At 45.2% G+C, this 27,529-nt stretch overlaps 1 protein-coding gene across 5 annotated transcripts in view; it reads right to left on the reverse strand.

Annotated features, from left to right (window-relative positions):
- The window catches only part of MTOR (mechanistic target of rapamycin kinase), a 187,462-nt gene that overhangs the window by 17,056 nt on the left and 142,877 nt on the right, over positions 1–27,529 (reverse strand). For all 5 annotated transcript variants that reach the window (XM_040430315.1, XM_040430309.1, XM_040430302.1 and 2 more), the window contains 17 exons: positions 25,860–25,969; positions 24,823–24,940; positions 24,543–24,737; positions 23,731–23,831; positions 22,269–22,365; positions 21,644–21,742; positions 14,407–14,529; positions 12,304–12,486; positions 12,008–12,142; positions 11,741–11,915; positions 9,838–9,973; positions 8,024–8,171; positions 7,823–7,945; positions 6,377–6,459; positions 6,185–6,257; positions 5,407–5,481; positions 5,161–5,296 (listed from right to left, as the gene is read on the reverse strand). In XM_040430315.1, coding sequence (XP_040286249.1) covers positions 5,161–5,296; positions 5,407–5,481; positions 6,185–6,257; positions 6,377–6,459; positions 7,823–7,945; positions 8,024–8,171; positions 9,838–9,973; positions 11,741–11,915; positions 12,008–12,142; positions 12,304–12,486; positions 14,407–14,529; positions 21,644–21,742; positions 22,269–22,365; positions 23,731–23,831; positions 24,543–24,737; positions 24,823–24,940; positions 25,860–25,969 — 2,110 coding nt within the window. The remainder of the gene's footprint in view (positions 1–5,160; positions 5,297–5,406; positions 5,482–6,184; positions 6,258–6,376; positions 6,460–7,822; positions 7,946–8,023; positions 8,172–9,837; positions 9,974–11,740; positions 11,916–12,007; positions 12,143–12,303; positions 12,487–14,406; positions 14,530–21,643; positions 21,743–22,268; positions 22,366–23,730; positions 23,832–24,542; positions 24,738–24,822; positions 24,941–25,859; positions 25,970–27,529) is intronic.

Consider the following 27,529-nt stretch of genomic DNA (forward strand, 5'->3'; position numbering starts at 1 on the left):
TTCAGCAGGGGCAGGCAATCTGGTCAGAGTTGATGGGAAGATGGATGGGGCTAAATACAGGGCAATCCTGGAGGAAAACCTGGTAGAGGCTGAAAAAGATGAAATTGGAGCTACAATGGAACGATTTAGATCAAAGAATATTCATGTATGGCCTAGTCAGAGTCCAGACCTACATCCCATTGACAATCAGTAGCAAGACTTGAAAGTTGCTGTTCACAGACGCTCTCCATCCAATTTGACTGAGCTTGCGCTATTTTGCTAAGAATGGGCAAAAAGTTCAACCTCTACATGTGCAAAGCTGGTAGGAGACATACCCCAAAAGACTTGCAGCTGTAATTGCAGCAAATCATGGTCCTACAAAGTATTGCCTCAGAGGGACTGAATACAAATGCATGCCACACTTTGATTTTTATTTCTTAAAAAGTTTGAAAACCATGTAACATTTTCTTGTCCATCACAAAATCCCAATAAAATAAATTGTGTGTTGGTGTAACATAAAATGTGGAAAAATTCAAGGGGTATGAATACTTTTTGAAGGAACTGTAGATAGATAGACCTGAGACATCAACAGATATGAGATATCGAAGAGATATGATAGACATAGATAGGGAGACACACAGATTTGAGAAATGGACGGATGCAAGGCTCGTTACAAAACAAAGCTTCGTGTGTCTATGACATGCGGGACTGACTGACTATGGGATGACTGCAAACCATAAGGAATCATTACAAAAAATACATTGGAAATGTATCTAATCTTTCTATATACTGTACAATGAATAGCATTTTTCTAAAACTGGAACACGACTAAGTGCCTATGAATTGTCTTGTAGATACAGAATGGACAATGGCTGGCCCGTACTGCCATAAACCATTCACACGGTGCAGCAATGGGACAGAGCTGTGGGTATGGCGTAAAAGGAGATTTTTGTATAACTTACCAGTAAAATCTCTTTCTCGCTCTTCATTGGGGGGACACAGGAACCGTGGGTATAGCCATGTCCTCTAGGAGGCGTTGACACTAGTAAAAGCTGTTAGCTCCTCTCCTGGCGGCTATACCCCCTCCAGCCTGGAGAGAGAGCTTCAGTTTGTGAGAAGCAGTAGGATAAGCAAGTAAACCAACGAAACAACGTGGAACAGCAACAATGCCAAGAACCGAACTAGGTTCTAACCAGCAACAGCCACAACTGTGGCCGAACAACAATACTGGGTGGGTGCTGTGTCCCACCAATGAAGAGCGAGAAAGAGATTTTACTGGTAAGTTATACAAAAATCTCCTTTTCTTGCCCATATTCATTGGGGGACACAGGAACCGTGGGACGTTCAAGAGCAGTCCACGGGGAGGGAAAAACCACAGACCCATGGAAGCAAGCGTCCCTGCTGGTAGCTAAGAAACTGTCGCCTGCAAGACCTTGCGGGCTAAGCAGCGGCCGCTGATGCTTAAGAATGCACCTGGAATTTTTTTTGAATGTGTGTAAGGAGGACCTGAAGCCGCGTTATACAACTGCGCAGCCGAGGGGCGATGCCTCAGAGCCCTATCGTGCAATTGCCTCTCGGAGGCAGCCAATCCTTTGCGTGGAACCTCCGGATGACAAAAAAGGGGGTTCCGTATGCCGGAAGGGACTGGAGGCTGCCAATAATGACGTAGCTCCCTGCCTTAGGGAGTGAAGAAGATGGACAGTGAAGGAAGGACAATTTCTACATTGAAGTGGAAGACAGAGACCACCTTTGGGAGAAAAAAGGAATGGGCCAGAGAACCGCCTTATCCTTGTGAAGACCCAGGAAGGGTTCTCTGCAAGAGAGCACCCCCAACTCGAAACACCCGTATGATGGATGACAGCCACAAGAAAAAACTACCTTCTAGGACAGGAGCCGGAGAGAAATGTCTCCAAGGGCTCAAAGGGATAAGACGAACTCAGAGAATTATATTCAGATCCCAAGGCTGTAAAGGACGGTACAGAGGAACCGTATGTGCCACTCCCTAAAAGAAGGTTTCCATGGGCACCAGGGGAGGCCACGCCGTCAACCAACACCCTAAATGCCGATGTAAGACCGGACCCTGAAGGAAGGTCCTCTCTGAGTGGCAGTGACAAGAGACATCTCCAGAAGGAAAACTAGATCGGCGTACCACGCGCGACGGGGCCAATCCGGAACGACTAGGATTTGTCGGAATGCCCTCCATCTGATCCTTTGTAAAACCCTGGGTAGGAGAGAAGAAACTCCCGCCAAGGAGATGTCAGGGCATCCATGTCGTATGTTTCCGGAACTCCTGCTCGGGAGAGAAGGTGGGGAGCTTTCGTGTAGTAAACCGTTAGTACACCCAGACTAATGGAAGGAGTCCCTATATAAGGAGGGAGGTGGAGGGCGCCACAGCCCACCAGTTGGGACCGGAGCGTGCCTGGAATGGAAGGCCACTAAAAGAATACCCCGTGCAGATGCAGATGAGGGAAGGTAGTAACATAGGAACTACCAAGGCATGCGGGGTGTCTATGAATCATGATCCAGAGGAGGAAAGGGACAGGGGAAGAATAGGCTAGGTCCAAGTCCATTTCCCGTAGAGACTGGCGCTATACAGAAGTAGCCAAGGATTCCAGTTGTAGAAGAGTCCATCACCTGATGAAAAAAACTAAACAGACCCCAAATATGTAGTGGTATGCAATACCGCTCCCACAGTAATAGCCAGTGCTCGCCCAGTCAGTGCAAAAAAACTGAGAGGGAGGCCCGAGACTATCCGTAGAAGCCACGTACCATACTGCCCCAGTTTAAGTAGAGCAACCTTAAGAACTCTACCTGGAAAGGCGCTGAACAGGATTAACTGCCAAGCTGGCGCCAGGGTAGGGCCCCTACCTGAGGGGATGTCCCACTGCAGCGACCACGAACTCAAGCATTAGCGAAAGGCTGCACCTGTGGAGGAAAATACGCTGTAGCTGCTACCAGAGCGCCAGCATAACCACTTTCCCAGAGAAGGAGGAGTGGTGGATAGAGAATACGGTCAGTGAAGCACTTGACTCGTTGGAACGTACTCCCGATATATGTGCAATGGTGTACGCACTACCACTGATGCGGACAATATCATGACCGACCGGAACAATGAAGACCCATGGAGATGGGAGTCTCTAGGACACAAGTGATGCTAGTAAATCCCCTGAGAAGACAGAGGAGTTATAATCATGGCCAAAACTAGTACCAAAAAGAACACAATGAGAATAGCCACCGTATCCACTGGCGGCACTCATAGCACTAGAGTAAGAGTACCGGGCACCGTTGAGTACCAACTGTTGAATTGCCGTATCTGAAGATATTCAGTTATTCCCCCGCTAGTGGATCACTTGCGAAAGGGAGTAAGGCAGGCAGGAAGCACAGTGATGTGTAAAACTCCAGCTTTGGGAGGATAGCGCGACAGTCGGACCGTATCCAATGGTGGTGCAATTACCCTACCTATGGAAGGTGGAATGCGTACGGAGTACTTAAGCCAGTGGTAGGGAAAATACCCCACCTATAAAGGAGGGTTAATGCCCACGGCGAGAACTAGTGCATATGGAGAGTCCTGTACCCTGTGGGAGTGCAATTAGCACCTAAGGGGGTAATGCATACAGCACACCTTGTAACCAGTGAGAATGTCATCCTGCCACCTGTGGAAGGGCTATTGAATACAGCAGGTACTGAACCCAGTGGAGATGAAATTCCACCACCTACAGAAGGGGGAATGTATACGTCCGGCACTGAAATCAGTGTTATTGTACTCAGTCCACCTATGACAGGGGACAATGTATAAGGTCAGTACTGTATCCCAAAGTAGTGCAATTACTCCGCCTAAGGAAGGGGGTAATGCCTACGACAAGTGCTGCTGGCCACCGTAGACGCAATCTTAGGAGATTGCTTCGGATTCATGTCAGGGTCTGAACCAGTGATTCTCTCTCCCCCTTCCCTCACTGGATTGAGCAGGTGGAGAATCATCAACCAATTGGCCCCAAAGGATGGATTTGGGATCCTGCAGCGGTCCGTCACTGGATTGCACATGTGGAGAATCAACCAAACGGCCCCGGAGGGCGGATTGGGAACTATTAGAAGTCCCCCTTACCCGAGATAGGACACGGGCCCAGTGTGGAACCACACTGACCGGGTGGCCCTGCGGCTGAGGAGGGGGACCTGAATGGACGCACATTTCCTTTTATTATTATTTTATAAATTTTTTCTAGGAAGGCGGCCTCAATGACAGGCAGGAAGGGGTTAAAAATTCTCCACTCATGCACTGTACTTAGGAGGAGGAGCCCCAGATGATCAGGTGCCGGTCTAAGAATGGTGGCGGCCAGAAAGGGTTAAGGCAGTCACGAGGACCAGTGACGAAGCTCAGCAGGTGTCTGGGGAGGGACAATCCACTTTGTCTTCTGTGGGGGAGGCAGCAGTGCGGATGACCAGCACTGGCGCAACTCGACCCCGGGAGAACAGGGAGGCGAGGCTTCCACTATTTTCCCATCTGAAAAAGAAGGAAAAAAAATTAACTAAAATAAAAAATCTTCAGGAGATCCCTGCAGAGCAGGGAGGTCTTGCCTCCTATTGACACTAGAAAAAACTGAAGCTCTCTCTCCAGGCTGGAGGGGGTATAGCTGCCAGGGGAGGAGCTAACAGCTTTTACTAGTGTCAACGCCTCCTAGAGGACATAGCTATACCCACGGTTCCTGTGTCCCCCAATGAATATGGGCGAGAAATAAACTACTGCAATTGCTCAAAAACCTAGTTGCATGAGCAAGTTATTGTTTGGAAGCTGTGACTTCAGGCGATAACATGGGTATTGCTCAGAAGCCCCGGTTGCCATTGTAATTAAATGGTCTGACTACACTATTAAACTAATATCCGAAATGACCCACTCCTGAATAAAATCTAGAAAATCTGCCCTTGGTTCCAGATGCGGTAGCTGCGGACACTCCTGTATCAGGTATCCTGCATACATGCAATAACAAGGGAACTAACCAGATCATCTTATACCATAGCTTCTCCTACAGCTGCAGCAATGGCCAGGCTACCACCCAAATGGGATTTATCTAAACTAACTACAACAGCACATCAAGAAGATATATGTGCGACCATAGAATTTTTCCGGACATAAACACCACAGGAATTGTATAGAGATGGTGATGTGACTACCGGTGTGCTACTTACTGTCCATAAGTCTCCAATTGAGAAGAGGGTCATATACAAAAGCTTCCAGCACGGCCATGACACTGTCCTTGTGTTCTCGTAATACCTCCATTACTGTGTGACATGTAATGCGGTAATTTCCATCAAGGCCGGTTACCTGTGGACAGAACATGGGGATGTGAAACTGCATCTAATATTAGCTATATTACCATTTTTAGACAGACAGGAGAGAGACATCCCCTGTATTCTGTATTTATCCATACACACCTCCATAGCGTTGGTCAACATTCTCGTTAGCCGGAATGGGATCTTCTCTGGAAACTTTTCTCTGGTCATGGCCACCTTAAAACACATAATATGTTGACTGTATATGTGCACACATTTCTCATTTTACTATCTGCTGCCGAGAGCAACTGCATGAAGGAGCAACTGGTAATACAGCAGAACCCTAGGATCTGGGGGGTGAACTGTATTGCTTGTGTTTGCCGTATTCACGGGCGACTAATATTCAGCAATTTAATGATGTTTATCCGCCCAGGTCTCTTCCAGCCATCTGCTTCATATTAGATGTCCTGCTTTCTTACTGTCTATTTGATATCATTATCTAGTGTTTAAAGTCCTAATCAGATTTAAGCAAAGACACGCAATTAAGGGTCAGTCTTCCGGGTGTGTGCACAACCTCTAATAATCCTGATTAAGGGGGAAAGGGGGGTTGCGAGGGCATAGTTATGTCCAAAAACCATCAGGAAATGAAGTCACCACCATAGCTATGTACACAGAAGATAAAGAACATAACTCTGCACATCCTAGCCTGAAAAACACTATCGTCTTTCAGGAAATAAGTGGTAGAACTACAACCCCAAATATGCAACGCAAGGTGATTGTCATGCACTGCATGGATGAGGAAGAGTCAGAGGATTTGCACTTTGGAGAGCTTCCCTAGACAATGAATCCACAGTAGTGAATGGGTTCCACCATAATAGGCCATAATGGAAGTGGTTGATGTTAATCCGGAAATAAAATAAGTGACAAAACAAATTATTACCTCAAAACAGTCTCCAAAGTCGATATGAAGAATTTTCCCACTGAGTCGATCCAGCATCAAGTTAGAGGGGTGTCTGCAAGAAAACCACCGTTATCAAGAACATATGAAAATATATATATATATATATATATATATATATATATATCTATATATCTATCTCTATCTCTTTTTATATAGACAAACCACACATACCTGTCACCCAGCCCTAGGATGTACCCGACCATGGACATCACTGCCAGAGACCGTGTGTAATTGGTTCTTCTGTCAAACCAGACCTGAAATAGAAAGTAATCCAAGCATTTATTACACTTAAGTGCAGCTTCCACTAAGAACCACGGCCAATATCTGGAGCAGTTTCTTACCCTTAATGCAGTGTGAGGGCACCATCATATTTGCCACTATGGTTGTGCGCAGCAGTATCTGTGCTCACAGTTAAAAATGACAGTCTGATGACTTCTCCCATTGACTGCAATGATTTAACATTGCAGCTGTGTTCATATGGAGCCCTCCCTACAGAAGGTCCGAACAGCTCCCTAGATCTGTGCGGTGGAGCCCATCGGTACTTCACAGCTCAGATGCCATAGTCACAAGTGACCAAAACATCAAAGAAGTTATAAGTCCGCATCGGCATTATCGCCGTGTAGAACAGCAGGCACCCAGCAACTACAGCACCCACTCAGCTGAGCAGACGCCAAGTGTAGACTTCATATATGACGGCAGTCCTTAAGGGGGGTTAATAGAATTTTACTTTATAACCGTTTAACCTCAAGCGTGCAGATCTTGATGATTACATTTTCATTTTTTTTCGTCTGCATTTTGCAAAAGCCATCACTGCATTTTTGAGGGACAAGTAAAAAAAATTTTAATGGTGGAATTTTACATACAACCCATTGTAAAATTGGGGGGGGGGTGTAAGCCCACTAATCTCTCACATTCTACAGCATTCACTGTGTGGTGTAACAGATTTGATAACTTTTTTTTGCTTATGGTGATATCTAGTTTAAAAATCGACATGGCTTTCTTATGTTTTACTACTTTTGCATAATACACACACTTATTTTAAAATATAATTTGCTTTATTGTATTATCTTTTTTTGATTTACACAGATTTATGAGGGCTTTTTATTTGTGGAATAAGCTGTAGTTTTCATTGGTAATATTTTGGGGTACTTATTAGTTTCATTATCTTTAAAGAGGAGGTAGTATATACAGAAATAGCATTGCCAGAGATAGCAATAGCATGTGTACATTTTATACAATAAAGCATTTTTTAAATGGGAAGAGGGTTTTTTCCTCATATATTTAAACATCTTTTGTTAGTCTCACTAGAAGACATGCGATTGTGTCAATAATACACTGCAATACATCTGTATTGTCCCTGATGGAGTGACAGAGTGAGTCCCCTCCCTCTGTCTAACTGCTTATATGCCATAGTCCCTATTGACCTGAGGCATTTGAGGCGTTAAACGACCAGGTTTGAAATTATTTCTGATCCCAGCCATTGCAGCAGTCATATACAACTGACATGTGCTTTGGAGGGGGCAGGCACTATTAGATGGAGTGGTACATGTATGCTGCCTGGTGCCAAGTCGTTAAGGAGATTAAAATAAGATAAAAATGTAATTGAGGGCCTCCTACCTCTGAGCTTGGACTTTTCAACCACAGCAACTTGGCCAGGTCGTCCCCAGCGGTGTTATTCACAGCGTGCTCAAACACTTCCACCTTCTGCATGAGGGTGAGATGATCGTAATCTGGAGCCATCTACGAGCAAGCATGGAATCTAGTTAAAGTTCTGTCATTCTTATACTCAGCGATTTTTAGTAAAACAGTTCTGGTTACCCTCAGCATGATGCGATGCTCGATGTTCAGGAGGATCTTCTTCTTCTCACGATAGTCTCGTATTAGGGCGTGTAGTGTGTCACAGTGAGGAACCCAGCCGATTAGCCCCGAGTTAGTGGACAGAGGGATAACTGCATATCGCTGGATACTGTCGAGACAGCAAATCCCAGAAAAAAATTGTTTTTTTTGTACTCACCGTAAAATCCTTTTTTCGTAGTAGGCATTGGGGGACACAGCACCATGGGTATATGTCCAACTACCACTAGACATAAAAAGGGTTGGCTTCTCCCCGTTGGGCTATACCCTCTCCACGGGCACTAGGCTAATCAGTTTGTACCAAAAGCAGTAGGAGAAAGAAGGGCAAGGAACCAACAACTCCCGTACCGGGAAAGATCAAGAGACCAGCCCGGAGAAGCGGAAGTAAAAAAAACATAGGGTGGGATCTGTGTCCCTCCAATGCCTACTACGAGAAAAGGATTTTACAGTGAGTACAAAGAATCCTATTTTCTCGTGCATAGCATTGGGGGACAGCACCATGGGATGTCCCAAAGCAGTCCCCGAGGGTGGGAAATGAACAGCCATGCCACTGGTTGGGCATACAGGTGCAGGAGAACCATGTGACCCAACAGGAGAAATGCACGGAATAGGCAAGAAGCCTCATAACAAGGGAGAAACCCCAAGGAAGCAACAGCGAAGACTGCCAGCACCCCAGGACAAATGCCTGGGAGAAGGTCCCAAATGCAAAAGGAAGGCAAAGGGGAAGACCCAGCTCATCCTTGGAAGGGAGGGGGTAGTAAGTAAAGGTCAGGAAAAAAGAAAAGATAAGACCTGCATCCCAAAACCAGGAGACGAGAAACGAGTCTCTGAAAACAAAATATCGCTGAGAAGCGCTAGACCGGAGAAACTCTGGCGAAATGAAGTATCAGGGAAACAGAAGCAGGCCTAGGAAATCTCAGCAGGGACACACTGGACTCAGAGACATGGGAGGAGAAGGAGAGTACTCCCAACAGTCTAAGGAGGAAGGTTCTACCAACAGGAGGAAGTCCCTCCCGAAGGAGACCATAAGGCCCGAAAAGTCAGGGCCTAATTTAGTGGAGCGCGGCCGGGGACGAACGCCCGCGATCGCGGAAGTGCTCCGGAGCTGCCGCGACGAACGGGGGCCAGGTGGGGGAGAGAACTGGAGAAGCGACCCCCAGAGAGGGAAAAACTGAAGGCCAGGGGGGTTTCTGGGGCCAGGATACAGCTAAGAGATGAAGGTATCCGGGAAGGGAGGAGAGGGGGAACGCGCCCAGGCCCGGGGAGGAGGGTGGGAGACCCTAATCTAACATACTCACCCTCAGACGTTTTCAGGCGCAGCAATAACCACCCCCTCGGCGGACTCAACACGGGAACCGTGGGACTGCTGGAATTCCACTGCGGAAGCAGATTTGGGGACTGGGTGGCTGCCAGGTACCAGAGTACGCGCCTGCAGGGGGGCAACTAAAGTGGAACACGATGGAGCCACCCCTGCAGCAGGCCGGAACCTGCAGAGAAGAAAAAGAAAAAAGAAAATAAAAAAGTAGCAGGATGACCTGCACAAAAAGGGCAGGTCAGGTCTGCCTCCTATGGACACTAGAACAAGACTGATTAGCCTAGTGCCTGTAGAGAGGGTATAGCCCAACGGGGAGGAGCCAACACTTTTTATGTCTAGTGTCACCTCCTAGTGGTAGTTGGACATATACCCATGGTGCTGTGTCCCCCAATGCCATGCACGAGAAAACTCTTTTTTCTTTCCTACACAACACACACATGCTGGATGATCGTGCAGTCTTTACCTGAGGTTTTTCCGCAGAGATGCTGGGTCATTGGCTAGAAGTGTGTTGACCAGACCAAAGAGTTGCATAACCCTCTCATCCTGACGAAGATCTTCGTGTCCTTTCAGCAGAAACATGAACTCATGCCCGTTGCTCCCTGTGAGGTAAAAAACAAATCAATTGGCAGCAGCACTTCTGTGCCATAGTAGATGGCCACACCAGTCTCTGATAGAGGCATGAAGACCCAGCATGGTTCTAGTGGAGGCCTAAAGGCCCCCAGACATTAGGTTATCGTTGGCCAACAATCTAAAGTATAGATGACAGATGATGTCAAGGGAGAAAATGATATGGCATTAACTTTCAACCCACAATCCTTCTGTTCTGCCAGAAGATAAGCCGCAACCAGGGGCGATAGCAGAAAGCCGCTGCCAGATCCCACTAAAAGCAGAAACACGCATGGCCAAACCAAGTGTGTAAGTGTGATCAGGGAGAGACATTGAAGGTGTATTGGCAACTTAACACTAGGAAGCTGTGAGTGTACAACCAATGAGCCAGCAGGGGGCAGCAGGGAGATGTGTAGTCGTGCAGGCAGAAATAGCTATGGACATGGATCCTGGTGATCTGTACGGTCACTGGCAGATTGTCCCCAGAATATCGGACATTGAACAAACTATATCTTAAAGGAAATGTGTCCGATAGATTTATTTATACTATTTCCTGAACTAAATTATGGGGGCAGCCATCTTGCCTGAGCTGTTGTCCGTTTTTTTTAATATTGTTGACCTATTCTTGGGATAGGTCATCAATGTCAGATCAGCTGGGGGGCTGACTCCCAGCACCCCTGTCGATCAGATGTTTGAAGAGAAAGCAGCGCTCGTACAAACAGAGCTTTTTCTTCACAGTTTACCTGCTCGCTATTGCAAATGCAGCAGTGAGCTGACAAGAGCACCACACAGCTTAGTGGCCAGTGGGAAAATTGCAGGATTTTATGGTTTTTGCTTATAGATAGTGACATGGGAAATTAAAAACCACTAAGGCTAGTTTCACACTTGCGGCAGGACGGATCCGACATGCTGTTCACCATGTCTGATCCGTCCTGCGGCTATTTCGCCGTGCCCCCGGGCCGCCGCTCCGTCCCCATTGACTATAATGGGGACAGGGGCGGAGCTCCGGCACAGCACGGCGAAAGCCGCCGGACTAAAAAACCTGACATGCAGTAATTTTAGTCCGGCGGCTTTCGCCGTGCACTGCCGTGCTGCGCCGGAGCTCCGCCCCCCGTCCCCATTATAGTCAATGGGGACGGAGCGGCGGCCCGGCGAAATAGCCGCAGGACGGATCTGACATGGTGAACAGCATGTCAGATCCGTCCTGCCGCAAGTGTGAAAGTACCCTAATTAATAAATACTGTATAAAAATGTGATTTAAACAATGTCATTTTCTGATGAAACATTCCATTTAAGCCGTTTAATCATAGTCTGCCAACCCCCAATAGAAATTATATGCCTGCTTACTTGATTTCACTGTGTATGTTTATGGTAGACACAGGGGACAATAGATATTAATTTGTGTCTGTGTCCAAGCAACAAGAAGAATTTTTAATGTATCTCAGGACCAGTATGAAACCGCTAAGTACAGCATTTGAAAGTCAGGCAGTATCACAATGGTTTAAAGGGGTTGTCCATCATTATAAAAATGTGTCAGCTTTCTTTCAGAAACAGCAGCACACCTGTCCATTGTATGTGCCTGGTATTGCAGTTCTGTTCTTTAAAATAAATGGGGGTGAGCTGTAATACACCACACAACCTGCAGATAGTTGTGGAGCTGTTTTACGAAGAAAGCAGCCATTTTTTTTAACCTTTTATAACTCGTAAAATTGTATTCAAAAGAGTTACACGTTAAAACCAAACAAGTATAAGTGACGCACCCATTAGTGTTAGTTTTCGAGGCCGCTGCTTGGAGGTGATGACCTGAAGAGACGGCGCAATGGACTGGATGCGTATTATTGGTTGATTGGGATCATATGTTCCTGGCACTGCCAATTCCAAGTCTCGACACATCAACAGTTTAGGGGACACATACTGGAGCTCCAAGGAGGTGAGCTGAAACACAAGACCAGAAGACGATAGAGCCCCCAACACCGCCAGTAGCAAGTGACTAATAAGAAGACAAGGTCAGTTCTCCATCCATGTACCTGAGGCAGCTGCTTGGAGATACGTCTGAAGACATGGTAATACAAGTCCCATGCCTGCGTCAGGTCCTTCACATTTCCAGATTTCATGTACTTTCGACACCAATCCTGGGCCTCCATTAAATCTCTACCATAAGCCTTCAGGGCAGGAATAAATGAAGACGACAAACATGGAGAATGGACAAAACAAGATATTAGGGTGCCATTAATCAGAAAGGATTTTCCACTAGATGTCACCTATCAGTCTCACTCCTCAACATGAGGTGAGCGATTCATCGTGCCATTAATGAGAAACACACCTGATTAAAAGAGGTCTCCTTCAACGTCTGAGGTCCTCTCTCCATCATAGCATGAAGGGGATCCAGCACAGCAAACATGCCTTTCACGTTCCTCTCTCCAAAGTACAGACGTGATGCCTCCTCCAGACCCTCGTGCCACATCTCATGCCAGAGAATTGCAACTCTGATCAGCTCCTCGCTCACCTGATGCCAGAAAACAAGCAAAAGATGGGTTAAAAAAGTAACATATGGGCAGCATGGTGGCTCAGTGGTTAACTCTTTAAGCTCCAAATTTAGAAGTAAATGTGCAGTGCACTGTCCTGAGCTTTGACCCGTTTAATACCATGCACCGTACATGTATGTTGCATGCTCCTGGGTTTGAAATTTGCACCAGTGTAAATATACAGCACGGGTTTAAAGCTCCTGCGGTATTGGGTCAGGTGCCCAGCTGCCAGAGACTGGTATCCCTGGAGGATACCCACTGTCTACAGAGCGCTCAGAAAGTGCTTACTGACTAGAGACAGTGGCAATAAACTCAGAGCAGCTCTATCAGTGACTAATGTCACCACAGGGGGATGTTTTCCCTTTGTAACTCCTATGGATGCTGCAGTTACAGTGGAAAACTGCAAAATAAAAAAAAATTACAAAGAACCAACTGAGACAGGTTGTCAGCTCACTAAAGGATCAGATTACATGAAGCTAACAGAAGTCTATGGAGGGGAAAGGTGAGTAAGGGCTCTTTCACACTTGCGTTATTGTCTTCCGGCATAGAGTTCCGTCGTCGGGGCTCTATGCCGGAAGAATCCTGATCAGGATTATCCTAATGCATTCTGAATGAAGAGAAATCCGTTCAGGATGCATCAGGATGTCTTCAGTTTCGGAACGGAACGCTTGTTGGCCGGAGAAAATACCGCAGCATGCTGCGCTTTTTGCTCCGGCCAAAAATCCGGAACACTTGCCGCAAGGCCGGATCCGGAATTAATGCCCATTGGAAGGCATTGATCCGGATCCGGCCTTAAGCTAAACGTCGTTTCGGCGCATTGCCGGAGCCGACATTTAGCTTTTTCAGAGTGGTTACCATGGCTGCCGGGACGCTAAAGTCCTGGCAGCCATGGTAAAGTGTAGCGGGGAGCAGCATACTTACCGTCCGTGTGGCTCCCCGGGCGCTCCAGAGTGACGTCAGGGCGCCCCAAGCGCATGGATCACGTCATCCATGCGCATGGGGCGCTCTGACGTCATTCTGGAGCGCCCCGGGAGCCGCACGGACTGTAAGTATACCGCTCCCCTGCTCCCCACTACTACTATGGCAACCAGGACTTTAATAGCGTCCTGGGTGCCATAGTAACACTGAAAGCATTTGGAAGACGGTTCCGTCTTCAAATGCTTTCAGTACACTTGCTTTTTTCCGGATCCGGCGGGCACCTCCGGCAACGGAAGTGCATGCCGGATCCCAACAACGCAAGTGTGAAAGAGGCCTAAGCGGACATCCTCGAGATCTCAAGATGGAGGATGCTAGTGTGGGGTGTAAGGTTTAGAGGAAAATAGCCTGCTAAGTGAAGAAAGAGGCATTTTCTCTGATAAGATATATTGCAAAGTTTAATATATTCGCTTGTTGATTTTTTTTATTTTACTAAAGAAATTCCCATATATATGTCTTTCTGCATTATAAAATTACCTTATAAGGCCTCATGCACACAGTCGTTGGGTGGCCGTAGCCGTATTGCGGCCCGCAAATGGCGGGTCGGCAATCCACTGCCGCCGGCCATGTGCACCACAGATGCGGACCCATTCACTTGAATGGGTCCGCAATTCTGGAGATGCGGAACGGAGTCACGGAACTGAACACTGTAAGCACTACGAAGTACTTCCGTGGTGTTTCTTTCCGTTGTTCCGCACCGCAAATAAATGTCATTTTTTTGCGGTGCGGACAGACCACGGACCCATTCAAGTTGAATGGGTCCGGCCCACTGCACGGATGTTGTGTGCATGCGGCCTTATACTTATAATTAACTCTTCAACACTACAAAATATAATGGAGTTTCATTATGGTACAACACAATACCCATTCAAGGACCCACCCCATTTGTAGAAATGCTATTTTGAGAGGGGTTGGGGGTCACTCACCATCACGGCTTGCTGTACTAGGGTGTTACTATGTTCACACATGTTCTTCAGGATCTTGTTTGCGGCGTTGTGACGTGCGGTGGTTGTAGATTTAGAGGCGACAGTCAGGGGGTAAATCAGAGCCTGCGGTGGGAAGTAAAAGACCATGTAAAAACAAGAGAACAGAGTCATGCTATCCACATGAGCCTGATTTCAGCAGCATGAAACAAAGGTCACGTCTGCAGTCCTTGTACTAAACTAAGCAAAAGTAGTTATAGGAAGGGATAATAATCTGCCCTCCTAAAGACTGTCCCTGGGGACCATTGTCCAGCTGCACATGGATAAGCAGGGGCCCATCTTATGAGCTGCACAATCGAGAACAATCATGGGGAAAAACAAGTGCACATCTGATGCAGCTCAAATTCGAAAAATTTGTTGAGTGACAACTGAGAATTTGCATTTAATATGCAGGGTGGGTTGAACAGCTATACACATGGATACATGGATGTAATTAGCAACTACTAGTATATACAGCATTACCAGGACTATAAAGGCTTTGTTCAGTACCTTCCATCTTGGAAAACAATGCATGTAAACTTGTCCCAACTACGTGGAGTCTATCCCGGCCCTTCCCAATCAGTACAAGATATGTAATGCATGTACACAGTGATTCTACCAGCAGAATAGTGAGTGCAGCTCTGGAGAATACCACAGGACGTAACTCAGATTTAGTGCAGGAGAAGTAATGTACTGTATGTACACAGTGACTGCACCAGCAGAATAGTGAGTGTTGATCTGGAGTATAATCCAGGCTGTAACTACACACACATCCTAGTATTATTTTCCCCATTCTAGCTCTCTTTTCCAGCCCCTTTCTTGTCTTCACCTCCTCTTAATATCAGACCACTCTAATAGCAGCAATAACCGTAATGCGCAGACTTCCTAACTGATCCAGCTGCCTGCTAAACTACAAGGAATCAATATAATCATGGAAATTGTAACATTGTGGCTGGTAAAGTACTGGAAGGAGTGTATATCTTACCAAAAATGAAAAAGGTAAAAATGGTAAAAAGAATCCAGGAAAGCTGTGTTTTAGCAAACTGAAGTTTACTGAGGCACTTTTCTTTAAAGTGCTTTATGGGCATGGATTTTTACAGAATGGGTAGACTGGTAGAGGGACATATCATTCCCTCCCGCTCCAGTACAATATTATCCCCTAGCCTGAAGTAATCCCAGTTGTAGATGCTGGGCTCATTACTGTGGGGAGAAATACGGAATCTGGCTGACCTGGTGGCTATGCAAAGCCTGATCTCACTGTGTTGGATTTGGAGTACCTTGGTGAGGTAACCCGACGTATAGTTAGTTCCCAGACAGGCAAGGTGATTTATTTAGTTTACGTACATGTGTATCCTTAAAAGTCACCAATGATCTTGGATGTCCCGTGTGGTTCGGTTAAAAATAAGTTATTTAAACTTTTAACTCAGAAATATGCAAGTCTTTCATTGCTGACCCCACCACAAGCACACAGACCCGCGACACACGATAAATCTGTATACATATATTCATATTTTTCCTTTGGTCTTTTTCTTGTTTAACTATTAATGTCAAATATATAAACCAGAATTTATTTATAAACTGAAATCAAACCAAACAAACGCTAAATATTAAGCTCAACCCTGGTGCTAATCTAATGTCAAAAGTCCCAAACAGCCCAAAGTCAGTCAGGTGTTTAAGAAATCCAGAAAATCCATTTCACCCACTCTCCCCAGTTAACAATTACAGCTATGTTTGCACATATATACACTATATGGAAAGCAGTTACATAGACCATATCAAATACTAACAAATCCCACACAAAGATCAAGTTCAGCCTCACAAGCCCTACATTCTTAGATACCTACCAAAACAGCCCACCATCAGGAAAGGAGATGATAGGCTAAAGCACATAAAAAGAAAAGCCGCCCCATAGGAGACAGGCTCTACCTGTGCCCAGCCTTCATCAGGTCACCTAGTATGTTTCTAACCACCTCATTCACGGGGGACATTTTCTATTGTTTCGATACGAAGCAATGTACATTGCACGTGTAGTACCCAAAAAGCTGACTAGAAGTGCATCAGAGCCTACCACCTAAGCTTCTAAATGCCCCATTCCACCTAGGAGAGGCCTGCCAACAGTTGTGTGTAGTGTGGTAGGTAAACAGTGACCCCACCAGCAGAATAGTAAGCATAGCTCTGGAGTAGAATACAGAATGTAACCCAGGATCAGTACAGAACAAGTAATGTAAATGTATGTACACAATGATGCCACTAGCAGAATAGTGAGTGCAGCTCTGGGGGATAATACAGGTGTGGCTCAGGATCAGTACAGGATAAGTAATGTAATGTATGTATGTACGCAGTGATGCCACCAGCAGAATAGTGAGTGCAGCTCTGGAGTATAACAGAGGATGTAAATTAGGATCAGTACAGAGTAAGTAATGTATGTACACAGTGACCCAACTATTTATACAAATTAATTCTATATGCACATGCTTTTATATATTGAATGCAGCAAATATTTGGTGAAAGAAATTTATTCTTGAGCCTCATCATACTTCATAACTCTATGGTTCTGGTCTTTGTAACTTGTCCAGAGCAGAATTCAGACGATCAGAGATATTATGATACCCTGTCTAATATGCCAAAATCAATACATGCTGAAATACTCAGATTGACTCACAGTCCATTTTATCAGAAGCGATCTCTGAAGGCTTCCAGGGGAATCACAGCTCCATTGTTCATTGTTCCAGTAATGAGAGGCAGTGATACAAATTCCAGAGAAGCGTCAGAAAAGAACCTAGCAGTTTCCTCATGGTTCCTGAGCCGTAGGATGATTCTTATAACTACAAACATTTCATTCCAGAGCCATGTGCCTGCCACTGCTGGAGGAAAATATCCAATTTCATTTGAAATTCCAAGGCTGATCTGTTGTCACTCGTCCCAGGCAAAATAAACTCCTGTCTGATTCCCCCTGATGGGTAACCAGCCCATGACCAGTTTATCTTGGAGTACAGTCAGTCAATGGGACCTGCATCACACACAGAAATAATACTCCTTGTATAGGAATGTACAGTTTGAAAGGTGTATTAGAAGTAAAATGCTGAGGACAGTGATTGGCTGCAGAGGTCACATGCTGTATCCAGGTACAGCGGCACAGCTGTTTGTAAACAAACAGTGGCGGGAGGAGCGGACCATCGCCACAGAGAACAGCATTGGAGAAAACAGGGGGCAGGGGGATTGGGTGGTTATATAATTGTTTTTAATTTTAGGCAATTGTAGGGCCTGTCTGAGATTTTTTTTTTCTGGGATTACTATGGATATATATATATATATATCTATCATTCAGTTGCTTACTTCATGGGCATCTTCCCCATTTTTCAATTTGGATTCTCCTGACCTGTTTCCACCATGTAAAATAATCTCTGTGTTTTGTTTAGATCCTGTATATAGCACTTCCAGTTTCTGCATCCAACCAAACCCATGATGCACTGCTCCCTTCTCTGCCACAGCTCCAGCACCGCCTCTTACAATGCAGAGCTAGTTTATAGCTCCTCCCACCAAGCTATTTACATAGACACTCCCCTAACTCTTCCTGTAACGACGCCCAGCTAGTTTATAGCTCCTCCCTCCCCATTACATAGACACTTCCCTATCACCGCCCAGTTAGTTTATAGCCCCTCCCACCCAGCTGGCATTTTAGACGCTGGTCTTAACACCTATATCTGGCGGTGATCCGCTGAAGTTATGAAGAGGCGCCTCTCCATAACTTCGGTGTATCCAGCACCGGTCTAAATGTAAGATAGCTTCCGAGCTGGCTTACATTTAGACCATTGTCTACGCCTAAAACAAGCCCATCCCTGCCATGCCCACTTTTTTGGACCAGGCGTGAGCAGTGAAAAGTCACAGACTGTGGCACAAAAAACCTTTGCGCCACAAATAGACCTAATATAGGTGTATTTCTGGGTAGTAAATAACCCCCTATGTCCATAGACATCGCAGGAAAAGGGAAACGGCTGCATGGACATTTTTAAAGGATGTTGACAAAAACTGCAAAACCCCATTTAAAGCTCTATTCATAAAGTCATAAGACTGAAAACCTTCTACTCTGAAGTCCTGCTAATGCATAAGCAGAATTTGCTGAATGAGAGAGCTCTGAGACACGTAAAGGGAACCAGTTGTAGCCCTATAAACCATTAGGACCGTGCTGTTGCACATGAGAATGCATCTACAAGCTAAAAGGTATAAAAACTCCTGCTTCGTATGCCAATTGACCTTCAAGTGTCCTCTGGCCATTTCCAGTCTATGTATCATTGACTGATATGGATAATACCTCCTACGTCATTCAGAAGCCAAATCTCACACTTGTGCAGGGTGAACCGACACAGGCACATTGGGAGTTCCCTGCTGTGGGCATAGGCATTCTACACATGCATTGGTCTCCTAATCAACAAATGATAGGCTGGTTTTATAACTTTGCTTGTGACAGTGAGGTGGTAATGTTTTAGAAAGGAAAAACGTGTTAACAGATTCCCTGTTAGGCTGAGTTTACACTTCAGGTATTTGGTCAGTTATTTCCATCAGTTATTGTGCCAAAACCAGGAGTGACGCCTCCTCAGATTAGGCTCTTCTGGTGGATCTGGCTTTGGCTCACAATAACTGATGGAAATAATTGACCAAATAGCTGAAATGTGAACTCAGCCTTACTGGGGTTGTTTTCATCAGGACAACCTCTCTCTACATACCCTCGGTCGCTCAGACCGTCCCTTTCGGAGCCACAGTAGAAAGCAGACAAGCAGCAGCTCTTGCTCTGCCAGATCTGGTCCATGTATCTATTACTTGGTCAGCCATTCATTTCAATAGTTGCAAGTAATACTAGATTTCCTGCATATGGGTAATGTATATCCCGCTGCATCATATCTAAGGGCAGCAAGTAATAATTCAGTGACTGCTGCCTCACAATGCAGTGTATTCCTATTTGATGGAGCATCACACTACTCTCCCCTGCCTCCTCCTTGTGATGGTTTTCTCCTCATCAGCTCATGCAAGCAGGACACAGGGGTGAGCAGTGTGAAGTACACTGAAGATTCAGTTAGCAGCACACAGATAGTATAGATAGTCAGTGTGAGTCAGGAGAGTCTTCTAATGCTGCAGCTAATCATTATATAGACTGTATGGGGAGGGAGATAAGACTGGACAGACTGAATAATCGCTCTTCTGCTCCCTTGGGCAGAAATGACACTTCAGCAGGACTCTAACATTGAAAATATAAAAATAATAAGCAGTAGAAAAATAAAAATAAATGTAACGCACAAGAGTAACTACAGCCCCAAGAGGTGCACTCAGTCGGGTGGACTCACCCTGTCCACTCCCAGGAGTAATAAATATAGAATAAAATTAACTGGGCACTCTCAGGATATCTGAACCAATTGAAATTTATTAGCATATATTACAATAGCACTGAGCAACAGTATATATTGGCGGTAATAATAAACAAAATATAATTTATATATATATATATATATATATAAATAATCACACAACATGCAGTAATATGATCATGTTAAACAACTGGAAAATAGAGATCTAAAATGTGATAAAAATCGAGGAATAAAATTGGAATACTCGATAGTAAAATGGTCGTATAAATATTCAGCCGAATATTTGTATGGAAAAGTCACCTCGGATACTGGTCGCAATAAACTGTGTCCTCTAATATTGTCCTATTCGATTGAATCACAGGGGTATGCAAAACTACAGTCCCAATACGTGGTCCACTGAACCAACTTTAAGCGGCTTCCCGCTTATCACATCCACCAGCAGCGTCTCACTGGACTAAGAGTCATATGAATAAAAGTGCTGGATAAAATCAAACTGTCTTACCGTCTCCCTTGATAGTTCAACGAAGGTAATAATGTGGTCCTCTGAGTCTGTAGACCGATAGTTCGTCAATAGATTTGCACACTGGCAATTGTTTGGCACATGTGTTCAGGCCTTCCACATTGACTCAGGCCTTACAGGTTGTATTCCAAGTGAGCCATTCGTGTGACAGACGATTCCTTCTTAACAGATATCCAGTAGATTCTCCAGATTCCCAAGTGGTCCAAGATTCTGGGGTCCTGTCTAGGCTAGACGCGTTTCGGGGTATCACATTACCCCTTCCTCAGTAGCCTACTGAGGAAGGGGTAATGTGATACCCCGAAACGCGTCTAGCCTAGACAGGACCCCAGAATCTTGGACCACTTGGGAATCTGGAGAATCTACTGGATATCTGTTAAGAAGGAATCGTCTGTCACACGAATGGCTCACTTGGAATACAACCTGTAAGGCCTGAGTCAATGTGGAAGGCCTGAACACATGTGCCAAACAATTGCCAGTGTGCAAATCTATTGACGAACTATCGGTCTACAGACTCAGAGGACCACATTATTACCTTCGTTGAACTATCAAGGGAGACGGTAAGACAGTTTGATTTTATCCAGCACTTTTATTCATATGACTCTTAGTCCAGTGAGACGCTGCTGGTGGATGTGATAAGCGGGAAGCCGCTTAAAGTTGGTTCAGTGGACCACGTATTGGGACTGTAGTTTTGCATACCCCTGTGATTCAATCGAATAGGACAATATTAGAGGACACCGTTTGTTGCGACCAATATCAGAGGTGACTTTTCCATACAAATATTCGGCTGAATATTTATACGACCATTTACTATCGAGTATTCCAATTTTATTCCTCGATTTTTATCACATATTAGATCTCTATTTTCCAGTTGTTTTACATGATATTACTGCATGTTGTGTGTTTTTTTATATATATTGTTATATAGTGTTTATTACCGCCAATATATACTGTTGCTCAGTGCTATTGTAATATTTGCTAATAAATTACTATTGGTTCAGATATCCTGAGAGTGCCCAGTTAATTGTATTCTATATATGGAGAATAAGGGCAGGTGTGGAAGTGAGGTGTCTGAGGGGAGTGATAGATGATCTAACCATGTAGGTCATATGAAGTCAGGCACCCAGGGAAGCACACATGGTGGTCAGACTGGGATCACAAAACACAACTGCCCATGATGGGCTCAATATATATGGGAGCAACTGAGCTGGGATGAAACCAGTTACACAGCTAGAATATGGGTGGGCAGTTAGCACTATGCGTCCCAAAAATTTAGCTGGATTGCTACCTTAGGCTGTTTGAACTACTGAGGTGATCTGATTACCTGTGGATGATATCGTCCAATATCAGTGAGCAGCTGGTGGATGAGACGTCCTACCAAAGGTCTGGGGGTATCTATTCTTGCAATGAGCTGTGGAATAACCTATGTGCATCAAACAGAACAAACATTTAGAAATTATTATATATAGTGAATATTTGCTTTAATTGCAATACGTATCTGTGTATGCAATCTGCGCGTATCAGTGTATATATTCATGTGTGTATATATATATATATATATATATATATATATATATATATATATATATATATATATATATATATATATATATATATATATATACACACACACACACACCGGTGTGTACAGACACAAGAAAACCCACTAGCATTCAGTCTCACAACCCAGCATGTAATGTATACAATGATGACGTACAGTCACGTGGCTAGTAAACCGCTCATTAGAGTGTAATGCATTACAGAGGATGAATGCAATAGGAGTTGAGTTTTAGGTTTCTTTATGGAAAACACATTCGGGCGCTGCCCGGCCTAACTTGTGTATGCGGTAATCAGCAAAATATTTCACTATCCAAATAAGCTTCTTAAAGGGAAAAGAATGAAGAGCAATGCTGTGAAGAGGACATCATCACTGACGACGAGGATCTTACCTGCAGCCATGTGTCTATCTGAATGGTTTTAATTCCCTCGACGAGAGCTTCATTCACATCAGGCCAGTGACCATAATCAAACCAGAGTGTAAGGACCCTGCAAGGGCAACACAATGAGCTGGTATCCATGCACTGTCACAAACCTGTCACTGAAGCCCTGGCTGCGGTCACTGCATATACACCCTGTCCAATTCTGCAACCCATCTTCAGACACCCTATTAGAGCATACTGAGCCAACATAAGGGGCGGACTGGCCAAAGACCCTACAGGGAAACTTCCTGGTGGGCCAATGTCCTGGCGGCTGCCCGAGTCCTCATCATGGCCACCAGCCATGGTAAGTAATGATCTGATGCTCCCCTTCTGACTTCAACTGTATTAACATCCTAAGGCAATTAATGGGCAGTTTTTGGGAAAATTTTTGGTGCTGCGGGGACAGTATTTTGTGATGCACTGTGGGATTTGGCTCTGCTGGGGTAGTTCAACGTGCCACAATATTGTATTGCTGGCCCTGCCTTTCAATTTGGGCCCGCTACAAAATAGGGCCACTTATTTTTTTTCCAGGCCCACTTTAAGTTCCCAGTCCACCCCTGGCTAACAGAGGGTAGGTGGTTGAAAGAGGGGTATCTGCAGATCATTTCACCCATACAAGGCTCTTGTTTTAGGCACTTGAGCTTGTCCTTTGCCATTAGTAATCACTCACTGGTTTCAAGGGATCCGCAGTGGACCTGCCCTATGAGAAATTTTCATGCCAAATAGCTTTCGCAATCCCTTTTGACACTTGATGAAAAGAACCAGCAGGGTAGGGTCAAGTAGTAGCAGAAGAGGCAGTGGACTAGGGAGCTGCAAAGCATTGTGACTGGTACTATTACATCGGCACTAACATGGTTTGTACTAGACCAGAAAAAGTGGTAGCACAGGTTCTAATATAGTGGTACTGTACCAATATGTTTCGCACATCTATGCATACTAATTTGGCTGCTAAAATATCCAGAGGAGACATATTTTGCTTAGGTTGTCCAGGAACCAGAGCAATGCAGTCAATTGGCTCCTCATCCATATTACTTCAGGCGTTGGCATCCACTGAATCCTAGTTTGTAGGTTGAGTCTCTTTCTACTGGACTCTGAGATTTCTCTGTTTCTCTCCCTGGACCATAATGAACAAGTTTACTGGAATTTTGGACCCAGAATCCCAACAATATTTCTCATTTTCATCTTATTGCTCAGATTTTATTCACTTCACCAGCACAAAGGGTACATTTTAGATCTCACTACAGAATTGTTCAGTTGGCCGCTAGCATCTCTCATATCCTCTGTTTAATCCAGGAAATACTTGCTTCCCTATCATCCACGCTTTAATTTCACAGGGAAAACAAAAAACATTGCCCAAGAGGAAATTGTGCAGGGAAAGAAGGCAACGCTGGAGCCAAAGCTTAAGAAATGGCGCAGCTGCTGAGAGTCTTACCTCAAGGTATCCTGCAGGTTGTTTCCCCGAGACAGAGAAATGGAGCGGAAAAAGCCTTGCACGGCTGGCACGGTGTATTGTAATAGCGTTTGAGAGATGTCCTGTGTGCAGAAAAAAGAAAAATCACAAAACCACCCAAAATGATCAAGCATATCATAAAAGGGAACCTGCCATTTTGAAAAAATAAAAACAAAATTTTTTAAATTTCTCTCCATTTGTTTTTAGCCCATATCCCAGGTATATACATTTGCACACTTATTCTGTAATGTACCACTAGATTTCTATAGTTTACATCTAGATCCACCTTCCGTAAGGGAAGCTAAAGCAAATCAAGTGACCAATATGCTTTCTGGTTTTCATTTGGGACATTACATTCACGGTTTGGTTTACTGCAGCACCATGCACTCCAGCACTTTTCTCAAAGACTTTAGCAGGTAGCCATTCACACTTATGGGGAGAATTTACCTAGACAGGAAGCCTTAAATTTAGTTTGCGGTGGCATGAGATACGCAAAAATTATTAAGAGACACATTAATTATTGCGCATCTCTGCAGGTCTGTGCACCAGAATCTGAAATGTACCCGAACTTAGAGCCGCCATAGATTTCAGGTGCAGCTTTTGGCAGAAAGATAGTGCAAGTCATTATAAATCTGTTGGGCGGCATGGGCAGCCAACCACTTTCAACAAATGTGGGGATTCCCACATAAAAAGGACAAAAATGTGCAACATTTCTGTGCAACAAAACTGGCGCAGAACTTTTAATAAATATCCCTCTCCCAGTTACAAAAGTGGCTATAAAATGTTTCTGGTACCTCTGATGGCTTCTTTTGTACAGGAGATTGTAAAGGGCTGTTCTCCCCGCTCTCTCCTTCGCTCTCATTTTCACTGGCCTCGGTGTTGGCACTAGCATTGCTCGGGTGACGGACCTTCTTTTCCTCCCGTGGTTGGTGATGGTGCTTGTAATGTAGCACAGCCTCAAAATTCATGACAGCCCAAGCATGCCAGGCCTGAGAAGAAAATACCAACATTAACATACTTGCATATATATTGCTACTACCGTTGGCATTCATTGACAAAATGCAGTGGTCTCACCTTGTACCAGTTGAGGTCATGTTCGGTGGCGGCACTGAAATACTCAAGCACATCGGGTATTGTGCACTCATTAATGCCTTCCAAGTTCAGCTGCCATTCCCCAAGCTTCAAGAAACACCTGCAAAATGTGGAAAGTGGGAAAAGGCTCAGGTTTAGAAAGTCAATTAGTCAGTAAGAGGCGGCAATTTACTGATCACTGGGGGTCTGATCCCTGGACCATCCACTGTTGGCTTGAACAAACTGGTCACGAACTGTTTGCACACGAAGCTGCTCTATGAAGAGAGTGCAGCCCCACTGAAGTACAAGGAGTTGAGCTGTAGTACTGTACAGGGTCAAAATCGGACAGGGCGCTGTCTTTCATCAGCCTTTTGGTCTGTAAATTCTAGTGGTCAGAGGGGTTATAGCACATATTAATGCCTTATGAGGTGTGAACCCCCTTATAACTCATATGCACAAGTATTTTAGCTCAGGTGGTAGATTCAGTGTAATATAGTAACATGCCATTTTCTAGCCACTTCTGCCATATGTCAAAAACTTATAGCAGCTGCTTTCCATGAGATATTAAAAAGGATATTGATAATCTATTATGTGAAAGACCATAAATATCATGTCAGACTCCCGCCACCCCCTCCTATCAGCTGTCTAAAGGGGTTGGGGCACTTGGAGTGTTGCATCCTCTTCAATATTTATCTGCATGCAGTTTCCCTTGTAGCGGCAGTGCCATGTCCCGTTCACGTGAATGGGACGAGCATTTATAATTACACTGCACCTCCGCTACAAGCCAGACAGCATGCGGTTACACATTGAAGAGGACACAGTGCTCGCACGAGTGCTGCGAACCTGTCAGCTGATTGATGGGGGTCCATCTCCTGGCACCCCCGCCGACCTGATATTCATGTCCTTTCAGAGCATAGATTATCAATATCCTGACAAGTTACTGAATCTAATACAAGGGACATTGACTGTTATTTAGTCAGATTATCTGGGTCACAAGGCATATACCGTACATCTTGTAGACATCACAATGAGGAGCTTACCTGGCCATCAGTTTCTGCAGCTCCTGTTTGTGCTGCGGGTCATCAGCCACATGCTGGGCCTGAAGTTGCACGTTGCTCACAAACTTCTGCATATCCTGGAAAGCTTCAATCTGCGTTTCACGAGGGGCATGTTGGAAGAACACAGAGGAAGCAAAATTCAAATGGACGAAGAAGAAAAAATAGACAGAGCAGTAATAAAAGATAAAACTGAAACACTGAAAAAGAACAGAATGAAGATATGAATTGTATCAATAGAAGAATCACTCAGAATTCCTTTTGTGCTTCAATTCACCATTTTTACAATCTCTGCTCGCTGTCAGCATTCGGCAACATATTTGCTTACATCTGGCACCTAATTCACACAGCTGAGGTTTTGCTACATTTGAATAGAGTCTAGACCAGGGGTACGGAAATGGCTGACCGCGAATGCCAGCTGAATATGATAGTGAAGCAGGGAGCAGTCAGCTACCTGCTTCACCCTTCCCCTGCCATCCGTGGTTCAGCACTGGCAGGTGCGATGCAATGATGTCATCTTCGACTGCCATGCTGAATCACAGACCTGCTCCGCTCTGTACTGTCTGTGGCTCAGTGTGGCAGCCACGATGACCTCACTACATCGCCCCTGCAGACACTGATCCTCCAATTTGAAGCAGGAATCTGATGGAAGGGAACATGGGCTAGTATTTTGGAGGCATCACTCCAGGGAGGACACCCAAGAGGACATCACTGAGGAAGCACATAAGAGGACATAACTCTGTCTGGGAGCCCCATTCTGTGAAGGGGCACATTAATATGTGGGGTGCCACTTAAAGGAACATCATACTGTGTGGGGTCACTTAGAGAGCATCACGTTCTTAGGGGGAAATTTGCAGGAGCCTTATTCTGTGTGGGAGGCACTTAATGAATTATCCTGCCTTGACGGGGGCACTTTGGCCCCTTCACGGTTGGATGTTCCCTCTGGATGGGGTGCACAAAGGGGGGATAATACCATGTGGTGGGCATCATTATTGTCAAGGGGGTGCACTAATGGGCATCACTATTGTGAAGTGGCATTAAGGGGACATTCTTATTGTGTTGAGGCACTAAAGGGACTGGGTGGGATAAAACCCCTAGCTTAGGGCTCTTTCACACTTGCGTTCTTTTCTTCCGGCATAGAGTTCCGTCGTCGGGTCTTTATGCCGGAAGAATCCTGATCAGGATTATCCCCATGCATTCTGAATGGAGAGAAATCCATTCAGGATGCATCAGGATGTCTTCAGTTCCGGACCGGAACGCTTTTTGGCCGGAGAAAATACTGCAGCATGCTGCGCTTTTTGCTCCGGCCAAAAAGCCTGAACACTTGCCACAAGGCCGGATCCGGAATTAATGCCCATTGGAAGGCATTAATCCGGATCCGGCCTTAAGCTAAACGTCGTTTCGGCGCATTGCCGGATCCGACGTTTAGCTTTTTCTGAATGGTTACCATGGCTGCAAGGACGCTAAAGTCCTGGCAGCCATGTTAAAGTGTAGTGGGGAGCGAGGGAGCAGTATACTTACCGTCAGTGCGGCTCCCCGGGCGCTCCAGAGTGACGTCAGGGCGCCCCACGCGCATGGGTGACGTGATCACATGGATCACGTCATCCATGCGCATGGGGCGCACTGACGTCACTCTGGAGCCGCACGGACGGTAA

Source organism: Bufo bufo, chromosome 1 (genome assembly GCF_905171765.1).
Source record: "Bufo bufo chromosome 1, aBufBuf1.1, whole genome shotgun sequence".
Classification (NCBI taxonomy): Eukaryota; Metazoa; Chordata; class Amphibia; order Anura; family Bufonidae; genus Bufo; species Bufo bufo.